General features: G+C 37.4%; 1 protein-coding gene across 5 annotated transcripts; it reads right to left on the bottom strand.

Moving 5' to 3' along the window:
- Window positions 1–1,116: 1,116 nt before the first annotated feature.
- LOC140777142 (probable E3 ubiquitin-protein ligase HIP1) lies at window positions 1,117–11,944 on the bottom strand. 5 transcript variants are annotated; one of them, XM_073121062.1, is made up of 6 exons: window positions 11,609–11,944; window positions 5,544–7,431; window positions 3,913–3,972; window positions 1,726–1,803; window positions 1,503–1,646; window positions 1,117–1,421 (listed from the first exon to the last, which is right to left on the bottom strand). In XM_073121062.1, exons 2-6 carry the CDS (start codon window positions 7,320–7,322, stop codon window positions 1,290–1,292), a joined length of 2,193 nt encoding a protein of 730 aa, XP_072977163.1. In that variant the 5' UTR covers window positions 7,323–7,431; window positions 11,609–11,944; the 3' UTR covers window positions 1,117–1,289. The 5 variants fall into 5 exon arrangements, with proteins under 5 accessions (XP_072977163.1, XP_072977160.1, XP_072977164.1 ...); XM_073121059.1 differs by having other exon boundaries at window positions 1,726–1,824; window positions 11,609–11,943; XM_073121063.1 differs by having other exon boundaries at window positions 3,913–3,963; window positions 11,609–11,943.
- Window positions 11,945–12,388: the final 444 nt, after the last annotated feature.

Genomic DNA, 12,388 nt, shown 5'->3' with positions numbered 1-12,388 from the left:
GGAGATACCACATTTAGAACTGTCATTAGTCTTGAGGACTCCCCTCTAGAACTCACTTTTCTTGAGTGTGTGCCCACATTGGAGGCGAACAGCAGTGAGGGCGGCGGTCTATCATAGCCTGATTGAGAAGGGGAGGATGCTTGCGGATGGCAAGGGTGATTAAGGCTAAGATTTCTTCTCCACAAAGTCCCAAAGCACCCCCATATCATCGGGACTAATCCTGCTCAACGTTCGAAGGAGGATTAAATGCCAGGGAATGGAACATGGATCCAGCTAGTGACCTGGATATCCACAAAGGTGCGAGATAACCTCATAGGAGTTGATGGCCCTAAATTGGATCGTTTCGTTCCTTCAACAGCAGTTTGAGTCCAAGATCTCAGTGACGGACTTACTCGCTCTTAACAATCAATAGGGAGGTTAAAGAGAGTTCTCAATACACAATAAGAAAGTGATACCTTAGTAGCTCTCTAGTCCACCAACCAAGGCTTGAAGAAGAAGTTTCACCCTACCGTTGGGAATCGACCCCTAAGGATGGTTTGCCATAGGAAGTCCATGCCTTGATGTAAAGAGCGAGGGCTATCTCAATGCCACTCACGGTTATAAGCTTGTTGGTTGATACCACCACTGTAGAATGAGAGAGCCGGGAAATGGTTCTCTCGACCTCCACGGAGAGATGAAATGTAGATTGTGTATTCTTCAACCCAGTGCGACTCGGTTGTCGTGGAGCATTTTGAGCATGAAACTTCTCCCGAGCAATGGCTTGAGCAAAACCAAGAGCTCCACCATGCGCCTTGGTCTGCATCTTTTCCAAGCGAGAAGCCTGCTCATTCCAAGATCGCCACCACATCGCCTGAGAGAGACATGAGTCTTTTTATGTTTTCCAATAGGAACATCACCTCTGTAAAAAGAGGAGATAGTAGGAAGGTTTCTGATCAACCTTTGGAACGATCCATTTCATAGATTTCTACTATCTCACCATATCCGTGGACTTAGTGCTGAAGTATTGTCAGACTGAAAAAGGTGTTGCATAAACAGGATTATGTTGAAATATTTATCAACAGATAAGGATAGTAAATACACAATTGTGAGGTGGATTAATTATACAATGGAAGGAAATTGCAGCCAATGGATACCAATTATCAGAAGATGGCAAAATTTGCAAATACAATGTAAATAATAGCATTATCTACCAGTATGATAGACCTGATGATCCAAAGAAGAGAATAGATCACTCGAAGCTCTCTTCTATCCAATCGGGGATAAAAACGAAATGTGTCACACTCTGTCACTTATGTGACAAGAGCAGTATTTTTACAAATCGGACACAAGTTTTTGTGCATTAGCCATTGTTTGATGCAAGCAGTGTGGAAGTCATGCCCACAATCCAAAATCCCAAGGTCTTCTCCATCAGCATACTCTTCCTGTGGAAAGCAATGAACAATTCACTATGCCAATGCTGGATGTAGAAATCTAAAGGAATACAAATTGAAGTAGAACACTACCTGACAAATACAGCATGGTTCATCTTCCGCACATGCTTCCACAATTCCGGATGAATGTTTCCGCTGCTTTAGGTGCTTTGCAATAATTTCCTCACCCAATCCGGTGTTAACATTTCCTATTCGTTCTTCCAACGCCAGCAGTTCCTGGGATAAAAAGCAATAGTCAGCTTAAATACCTTTTATTCTTAAGAGAGAGAGTTAGTTTATCATAAAAAGCACTAACCTCATAAGACATATTGTCTACATCAAGCCGCATGTCTCTGTGTCTGTCGTGCAAGTCCACGCCTCCATAAAACATAGACTGGTCAAGAATAAAGACATCCTGGCCAGTTACAACCAGTGCACATCAAACTCCACAAAATCAAAAGTGATGGCTTCTCATATGATTCAAGCACACCAATTATTCACATTTCACAGCTTATAATTGGAGCTGGCATACCCAAAGAAGCCAACCAAGAGGTAAAAGTGGAGTCCGACACACATTAGTAAACCTTAGAAAGTTCCCATAAGAAAAGTAGGAAACTATTAATTTATTCATGAGATTGGAGATAAATGGCGTGTATATTGGTCAACAGTTCACTTTTTCATGGCAATTATTAGAGCAATAGTTTATTCACAATATTCTAAGTTCTCACATAAAAGGTTTCATTTTAATTCAAGGCACTAAAGGAAGTCTCTAAAATGATAGCACACATTCCATGATGTTGGAGAAACTAGTGATTAGTCCCATCTAAATAAAGCTTTTATGATTGTAAACAAAGACTTTTCTTGCCCTCTCTTATTTTTAACTTCGGAAGTGGCATTGAGGTGAAGAATCATCTATCACTTAACTAAATAAGTCAGTGTTCTTTTTTCCATAGGGTCTTCATGATGTGATGATGGAGTCCACCATATCACAAAGAACTGGAAGATGATAAACACTTTGCAGCTAGACTGAGAAAAAAAAGGTCCTCTCTTTCAACAAGATATGGGCAAATTGACTACGGCCATCTAACCCTGGTTTTAATGGTTTCTTAGAAAAGTGGGGCTTGAGACATGAAAGGGACCAAGATATGCTAGCAAACCTCTATGTAGCAGTGCAACTGCTGCCACACCTGCCCCAAGGTTCATAACTGAACCTATATCCTTCGGGTATCTTATCTATATATTGTAGCCTATGTGAAACTATGAATTCACATCCAAACCACGACTAGCTTTAGGTAAGTAAATCAATGATACTAACTTGATTGCAATCTACAAAAGCAACATATTACTTTCATTCCTTGCAAACAGGCCCAATGCTGCTCAGCACGGTACGTATTGCTAGCATATGCTATGTTGAACAAGTGTGTCATTGGTATACTAAATAGTCTTGACATGCTAAAAAATTAATCTGTAGAACTTTCTAGTCTTAAAATAGGTTTTAGAGGCTAAATTAAAGCCCTTCAATAATAGATATTAGTGTAATCTGCAATTAGATTCTAATCTAATGATTTTTTCCAACTTTCTCAGATTCTATAAGTTAGGGCAAATAACTTGGGGAAAACTGATTTTTTTTTTTAATTTCTAAAATTTGAAATATAATTTATATAGATCCAATACCAAAATACAAAAAAATATATCAAAAGGAATGAAAGAGATCCCAAATCATGTCCTTTAAAAGTAAAATATACTCTATTCCTAGTAGCATGCATCAACATAGATAGTCGTGAGGGAGTATTGAGATACTTCCCTAGTATTTGGTGTTGATAATTTTCTGGCATGATACGTATAAACTCGCACCGACCATGTTGAACGGCATGACTATCCAAGGTAGCATCATCTTTTCTAACAATTAAGAATAGATTTGGCTATGTAGCTTGTTTGTTTCTTACCTTTGAATTTGTTCATACTTGGTCTAGAGGCAGCAACTCGTCTTCATGTCAGAGATGTTCCCAAAATCTTAGTAATTGACATGTTAAGTTGGTTTGAAGTTCCAAACCGAACTCAGAAAATTGATTTAGAATTTAGAATCTCAGCTAGTTAAGCAAATAATTAGGTCAGTTTCAGACTCAAGATCTTATTTCATAAGTAAAAACCTACATTTTTTAAATATCTTCTGGTATTAACAAGCATTTCATTTAACCTGAACATTGCAAGTTTTGATGATATTTGGATGCATAATAAACCTATTTGGATGCATAATAAACCTTCTCCAGAGATCTATCTAAATAAACCTTCACAATGCATGGTGCCAATCATGGGCAGAGCCATGTGGCCACAAGGGTGGTCTATGGCCCCACCTTGATTGGAGAAAATAATTATAACCAATGCTGTGCTATGACGGGGATAATCAAGTAATCAACAAATTTATATAGTGATCCTGTTGGCTAATATATGTTAAAGAAGACAGGCATACACCTGGATTAAGAAACAAAGTTCGAGGACTAACCTCAAATCGTAAGTTATCACCCCTTCGCATGGACTCCAGTGCATTCCGAATCTGGTAGAACTAATACAAGTAAGCACTATATCAAACACAAAGATGCAAGAAGTATGTATTCTATCTCAATGGCATTTTGGACAGTGAGAAATAAAAAATAAAATACCACATAAACATAAATTAAGAAGAATATCTAATAGTTAAAGAAATGCCATAAATAAAGATAAAATATTGCATGGTGAGTAGATATGTATTTAAGTTGACTACAGAATTTCTTTTGGAAAACTAGTAATAGAATAAGAAATTAACTTTATGACACCTAAGGGAAGGATGGACTTAATGCCGTAAAGCAGTATTAAATAATCAAGATTTCTGTTGAGTGACAGCAGGGTGTGTTGAAATATTAAGAAGATTAACACCATTGAAGAAGGAATTTTAGAAGAGTCGATATAAGGCAACTTCAAAAGTTCTTGTAGGCTGCTCAAATTTCTCTCCACCAGTAGCTGTCAACAAAACACTTCCCAGAGAATAATAATGTAATGGCATCTCAAGGTTTCTTACTCTCTTTTATATGGCTTTTGATTTCAGCACTTCAGACTTTATTAACTCGACAACTCACATATCATAAACTTAGGCAGTTACCAACAAGTTAATTAATATGTCTCTGTCTTTCTTTGATTTCTCAAATCACACATGGGTCTGGTCTGGTGATTAATATGTCTCTCTGTCTTTCTGTCTTTCTGTCTTTCTTCAGGTGGAACCTTCTCAATTCATAATTTTATCAAGAGGCCATCAAATAGTCAATTCTTCCAGCAATTATCCTAACCCATATAATCAAGTATGTCATTAGAGGTGCATATGTCTCTCAGGACCACCGATATAATACCAAATTGTATTGAAGTTAATTTTCTCTTTTCATTAGTCATTCTTCTTGATTTGTGGTGAAACCTAATGTCAAGAAATGGTTTCTTAAATCATTACCAGGAAACATTTATATAACCCTTGAACCAAATAAGAAAGATCAAATTCAAAACACAACAAGAAAAATAACCTAAACTATGTCAGCCAACATGCCGGATGCATGACTGTTTATTACAGCAACTATGCATAGGCAACATACCATGATGTGCACAAGTTTAGACTAATAAACTTAGGTTCAATATGTTCAATTGAACACTTGCAGTGTGTCAATTAAGATTTGGGTGCCTCATAGAGGCTTAGTTTACTTTGAGTTCTAAGAGTCCTTATTTTGGTCATTACTCATTAGGACCATGTACCTATTCTATATTTGTATTGATTGATACTAAGCAAAAGATCGAGCTCTCGCGATCTCATCTATACATTGTGATAGTTGGTGGAGCTAGCCATTGCTGAAGCTCGGATATAATATGGAAACATAATTTGGAAATTACCATCCAAATCACACATATCAATCTACAAAGATACTGATTCCTACCCTTAGTATGGTAGTTGACCACAAAAAATTTGAGAAAAATATATTCCATGAAGGTAATTTTATTGATGACGAACAGGGAAGAGAAAAACAATAACTCCAATTAAAAGCAATTCTACTTCCACAAATAAACCACAGTAAGTAGTTTGACACTCAGCATATTAAAATAATCTTCCAGAAAACATACCTCTGATATCATCCTGCTTCTTCCTTCCCTGGCAGCTGCCGTAGTCCTCATTGTCAAGGGAACATCCAAAATGCCATCAGCCTGTCGGTCCAATAAAAATGCTGACCTTAAACGTGGTGGCTGACGACCACGTATTCCAGTTCTAGATTGATGACCTATCTCTGGCGAGCCAACAGAGTGTCCAGAATGTTGCATAGGAATATTGGTACTCTGACTTCCAGATTCAGTGCCTGGTAGTGAAAACAACGACCGATGAACAACCTCTGATATGCTCCGAGGATATCGTGTAGCCATGTTCTGATGAGGGAGCCAAGTAGGGCCTAGTGGCGGACTAACCATTGAACTGGTGCCAGCTCGTGGTGCAGAAGAAACATTTCCTCCAACGGTTGTACCTCGACCAGCCAAACTCCAATTTGTTGGCTCTTGCCCCAGATGCCTCAAATCATTAGGAGAAGTTAAATCTGAAAAATTGTTTAATGTTACATTTCGTCCACTTGCTTCTTCTCTTGTACTGAGGATCCTCCCTTCTAGATTGGCAGAATTTGGTGAGTTTACAGCTCTCGTAGTGCAAGCTCCATTCCATGGGAGATGATGCAAAGTTTGTGGGAAACCAGGAACCACTGGTACATGAGGCTGACTTAGAGAACCTGAACTGGTAATTGGTGGTCTAGGATCCGGCATCTGATTAAATGAATTAGGATTGGAAGACGGTTGATTTGGGGTCCATATATTAAAATGCCTAACAGCATTTTCTGAGGACCATAAATTAGGTGGTGGGACTTCATGTTGCTGAGCGGAGTTGGTTCTTATGCGGAAACTTCTTTGTGAGCTTCCTGCATTTCCAGCTACACTTGTGGGCTCATACCTGTCAGATGGCGCTCTTCGCATTATAGTTCCAAATCCTGGCAGCTGTTCTTCAGTGGAATTCGCGAAGGATATGTAACTTGATGGGATAATGTTTGGATCGGTAGTATGACTATAGCTTGAAGAAGCAGAATTATGTAAATTATTATCATTTTGGTGATAAAAACTTGCACTTCCACTTGCTGAAGACTGTCCTTGAACACCTTCAGTATTTTTCCTCTTGCATGCTAGGCGACGACCATCCAATGGATTGCCTGGTCTACCATCAATATCTTCTGCCATGAACCCCAAACCGCCGGAAGAACTGCCGCAATGATTTAATGGACCAATTGAAGATGGATCATGACCTGAATCTAATAAGACTGAATTATAAGGATGAGGGCATAACCTTAGTTCTGAAACCTCACTGTTGACACCAATATGGCCACCATTTTGTTCTGGATTTTGAGGTACATCATTCAAATTGGAACTCTGTGGAAATGAAAGTACATCATCAGACTGACTGGTATTAAGATTAATGTTCACGTTTCCAAGTGAAAGTGTACTTGCTGTTTCAAAATGCCTGCCTTCTATCCTTAGACCACCTCCCATATTAGCTGACGGAGCAGGTGCCCAAACATGCTCCAATTTAGTTTCATTGCGGGCCCCATGGTTTGATGTGTGCTCACTAGAACTAGCTCCAGGCGATCTCCAGATATTCAAATGCGGACCATCTTGATTAGCCATATTTATATATGGCATATTTGGATCACCAGGTGACACTAAGTAGTCCGGTAGACTATGTGATTCTACTGAACTAAGAAGCATGTTATTCCAGTACACTTGCTGATCCATGCCAGAGGTGCTCGAACTAGATCCATGTTCAAATTCAAATGTTTCAGGTAAGGATTCAACAGAACTCCCTTGCCCTTGCATTCTACAAACTGTTCTCTTGAGTTTTCAGCAAGCAGCTGCAAATAAGTTTTTCAATATAATATCTTATATGCAACCATTCAACTATTTATTGAAATCAAACAGCCAGTACCTGAGAGGAAGAAAATATTGTCATCCAAGCACACAATATTCACGTCATGCATGTAGAGATTTATGAATAATGTGATTCAACACAGAGGCACGTGATAAACATAAAAAGAATAACAAAGTTTCAAATTTCTTAGAGATACCGGTGTAAACATGTTAATTTGGTTCCTGATGTAAATTTCAATGTGTAGTAATTATATAAATAAGGGAAAAAGCAACTTGAATTACTACATGTAAGACAAACATGGAGGATTGCAGTGAACAAGACAGCATCATACAGATATAACACTAACATGATCTATGCCATGATAACAAACAAATGTCAGGAACTACCAAAACTGTACAGTTTGTTCAATTGAATTTAGAATTTTCTACTCTCTATGAAATAAAATTCTCATACAAGATGTTATCATAAATATAAGGATAACATGTCAATGTAGTAACTGTGCGTAAAGCAGTGTCCTACTTTCTTGTCAGGCAGCATTCCACTGAGAAATTAGACAGTGCAATATCCAAACAGTTCGTGTATGACAATACTTTCATGCAATAACTCCAAACATACTACATTCATGAAATCTCAAACTTTTCATTACTCGTATGTTTTTAGATACCACTTACCATCATATAGATCAACAGTCCTGCAATCATTACAATCAGGAGACATCTAGCAGTCAGGCCTGCCTCATGGTATTCCTTTTATTTTAATTGCTATTTGCTCATTCATCTAGAGAATGCCAAGATTTTCTGGAAGACCAGACCACAACCTTTTTTTATGATGAAGAAAGAATGACATTACTTAGTACTCTACTATGGCTGGAACTGGAAGTCATCTTCCAAGAAAATAGGGGAAAAGAACATTGCAGCTGCAAGGTCGAACGGTGGCATTCTCTCTGATTTTTAAATAGCTTACTGGTCCACATATAATCCAACTTACCCAGACTAACCTCTTTTATCTTGTGAAATTAAACCACTAATAATTTGCTGTTGAAATCTTCGAAGGGTATCTCTGTGAAAGAAGGAAAACAGTGAGAAAACCACGCCAAAAGGGAAATGAATTCACAGGCTTACGGCTTCCTAGTAGAGACACATGTATAAGCAAGAGAAGGGAACAGGCCAAAAAGGACTTGAATCAGAAATATCATGACTTGTGGATTTCAATAGAAATTCCGATCCATATTCCATGGACCACAGAAGATGTGCACCACCATACACACATCTACAATATTCTATAGCCATGTATAGACTTGAAAAAGGCACTAACTATAACGGATACAAAATTAGGGGTATTGAAGGAGATCATAGGAATGCACAAGTATTTTGCAGTGGTAACAAGCACAAACTGCTAATACAGTCGGTAAGGACCCTTTGCCACTGTGTGGGCTGTTTGAATTTTCAATTTCCCATTTTCATTTCTGAGCAACTTTTACTTAGTAGATGAACTGTTTAATCCCACATCGGCGAAGGCAGTATTCTTAGAACCATTATACTCTCTTCATTGCAAAAGCAACAATTGATTAATTTATGGGTTGTACATTGAGCAGATAAAATGAGAACAGTTTACTCTTTTTAATAAATTCAACCTGGACAAGTTAAGCCAAGCTAAGCTTTACCTTGAGCAAGCTTGGCATGTTTACAACCCTATACAAGATTCCATAATCAAGAAAGGATTCTGAAATAAGTAGTATTAATCATCACTATTTAGAGACTAGAGTGTAAGAAATTTAATTTTTCTGAAAGTACCACAAGAAACACACACAGAAGAAATGGTATGAAGAAGAAAAAGAGAGAAACCAATAAAGTATATTGATTCTGGAATTTTGCAGCAACATTTCTCCTGGTTATTTGAGAAGTATAATGAAAGAATATATACTGTCCATGTTACAGCTACTTTGCAGTGAAAGACTGCACTTTTTCAGTTGAAAAATTCAGAACTGTGGAGTTTCAATTGAACTCAAAGTGCTCCACTAGGACAAAACAAAAGGAAAACATGGTCTCTGCTCGTATTACTGATCAATAATGCCGATACAGATAGGTATCGTCTAATACACAGCGATATCAGCAGATACCTCGAACCATGACTCTAATCATCACATTACAAACATATAAATATATTCTTCAAGATTATCAAAATGCAGTATGATAGTTTCAAATTGATGTATCAATGTTAGAACAAATTGATATATATATATATATATATATATATATATATATATATATATATATGCAAAGACAGAAAAGCAGTGAAATGTCAATATATTCAAAATAAATGCAGTAGCATATAGGTCTAATTAACTACACATAGGTTATCACAAATAAAACAATTAAATAGTAGGCTAGGTGAAGTATATAATTAAAAGCTATAATATTACAAATTAAATGAGCACGCAATCTTGTTTATCATAACAAGGTAAAATCTATTTCACCCATTAATTGTATTAATGGTTTCCACTAAGCAAAATTTGTCCTGAGATCATCTTGAGAACCTCCATCAGTAAATGATGTTCATAACTGAATTATGGAAAATGTTGATATTAAGAAATATAGCATACTTGAATCTTCTTTTCACACCAGGCATCCTTTCCACATTGGCATAGTAAGACGAATAAGAAGAGAAAGGGAATATAAATTCTCTCTTTCGCGTGGTACTGTACTTCTTTTCATGGTTTCTCAGCATGACACAAAGAACACTTGCTTGGAGTAGATAGAAATGACAAAGGTGGAGAAAAAAGAACATCTCTGACAAAGACGAGTTGAGCAACCGGATTGGCCTAGACACCTAGTAAGTCATGTCTGGCAGTCTCATTGGTCAAGATTCCTAAGTTACCTAACCATGGGACAATTAGGGTATCTAAGACATAATATAATTTTCAGATAGAAGGCAAATTCGAAAATCTTAAGAAAAATTCTAAATATCTAGTCCACATCAATTTGGAAAGGCGATCACAGCAATGGGAAGATAATGGAGGAATGCAAAATAAACATAAAAAAGCATCTTAGGTACAATGCAATCAACTACTTTTTATAAGTATTGACGTAAAAGTAGAAATGGTTGGTTCTATAGATTTATAAAGTAATAACTATAATATATGGATCATAAAATGAATCTTTTATTAGATAATATACTAGAGAATCTCCAAAAAGGGAAAAAAAACGGACCCTGCATGACACTTAAAACCAGCTATTCTTCATGCAAGTGCTCAAAGTAACCACTCAAATGCATGACTAAAATCAAACTAATTATGCAAGTTCTACTTCCACATCAGGGTATATAAAACCTTGAGCAAATGCACATCATGTTTAACAGTATAGTTTGTTTCTCATTCTAGAGGCAAACTACTTCTGATAGAATTCTACTTTGTGTTGGTTGTAACACGGACCACTGAGCATGATGCCTGTCCTACATTAGCACATTTCACTGCTAGAAGACAACAGTTCTATCAATAAAGTTTTCATCCCAAAATTCACCTTACTGCAGCAAAATATGTTCTTATCAATTGAATAGGTTAATCTAGATCATCTCTGAACTATTTTCCATGAAATTCTACATATATGTTGATTACTGTACTAGGATATCCCACTTCGTTTCTCTTTTTTTTCCTGTCCATTTATTTCGGCAAAGCAGAAACTGTGCATGTCAATAACCCGATGTTGGAAACAACGAAAAGAAAATCATAAAGTACTTATGGATCCTCCAGAAGTACAAATCAATTTTATCATCAGAACTACATAATTCAAAAGGAGAATATAACGATTATCTAAGCCAGAGTAGAGGATGTTTATGTAAGGTAAACAATTAATCTCCAGAAGAAAGCTAATTCTAAGTCTCGTGAGAGCTCTCCAAGTCAAATGTCCAGTCTTTAGAAACCAAAACAAATAAAATCCTAGAAAAAACAGCTAGGAAAGAAAACCCCACCAAATCTAACAGGAAAAATCTAATCGAAGCACCAAATCCACCAAAAAGAAAACGATCTAATCCTTGTCCACAAAGATGAACAACCCAAACATCCAGCGAATACTCAGAATTCATTTCCTTGAGAGAACCAGGAACAACCCAAATAGCTCCAAAAAAATAATCCAAATCCATCAATAGAACGACATGTATAACCGATACGAGCTATTAAAAAAAAAAACCCGTACTTTCATCACAAAAATGAATCGGAAATAAGATCCAAAGAGCTTACCTGAAACTGATGCAAATTTAACCGATCCTAAGGCGGAAAGGAGAAATCTTTCCCGTCCTTTCCCCGATTGCTTCTCCTCCTTCTCTCGATCTCCAGAAATTTATCAATAAATAGAATATAAGATGGAAGTATAGCTCAAACCCCCTCCGAACCAAGCAACCGATGGCGCCAGAACGGGCAAAGAGGGTAGGAGAAATGGATGGAGGAAATGTGAAGAAGAGAGAGAAAGACAGAGGAGAGAGAAAGACAGAAAGCAAAGACAAGGGGAGCTCAATACAATGCAAGGAGGAAGACAGAAATATTAGAGAAATAAAGGAATTTTTGGGGAATTTTCCCCCTTTTCCCCTTAATAAAACCAAGGCTTCTCCTTTTAACTAATTATTCGCTAACTAAGTTGCGGTTGGATTCGCTTAACTTTCACACTTACGAGCACCCCCACCACCCCCAGCTCTCCCGTATCGAACAGCCAACACACAGTCCACCTATTCCAATTGGCCAAAGCCTCGAGGGCCCACACTCCCACGGGTTCACTGCTGTTAATACCCAAGCAGCCGATCAATAGCTCGTGGGAATATACGGGCATCCCTTAATTACCTTCCGTCCCATCTGTTATCACAATAAAACATGTCAAACTATGATAACAAGTCAATTTGGTGGATAAGCTTGAGGTGAAAGTAACATTAGGAGAGTGGGTGAGTTAATGGCCATTGTAATAAATAATCCATGTATGTTTGCAAGTATGGAGGACCAATTTGAGACCTAACTCTGCCAACCGTGTAA

The sequence above is a fragment of the Typha angustifolia genome, chromosome 15 (assembly GCF_048772165.1).
Source record: "Typha angustifolia cultivar Huaian chromosome 15, ASM4877216v1, whole genome shotgun sequence".
In the NCBI taxonomy this organism is placed as follows: Eukaryota; Viridiplantae; Streptophyta; class Magnoliopsida; order Poales; family Typhaceae; genus Typha; species Typha angustifolia.
The sequence above is the reverse complement of the archived record's forward strand: the minus strand, read 5'-3'. Positions and strand labels throughout refer to the sequence as shown.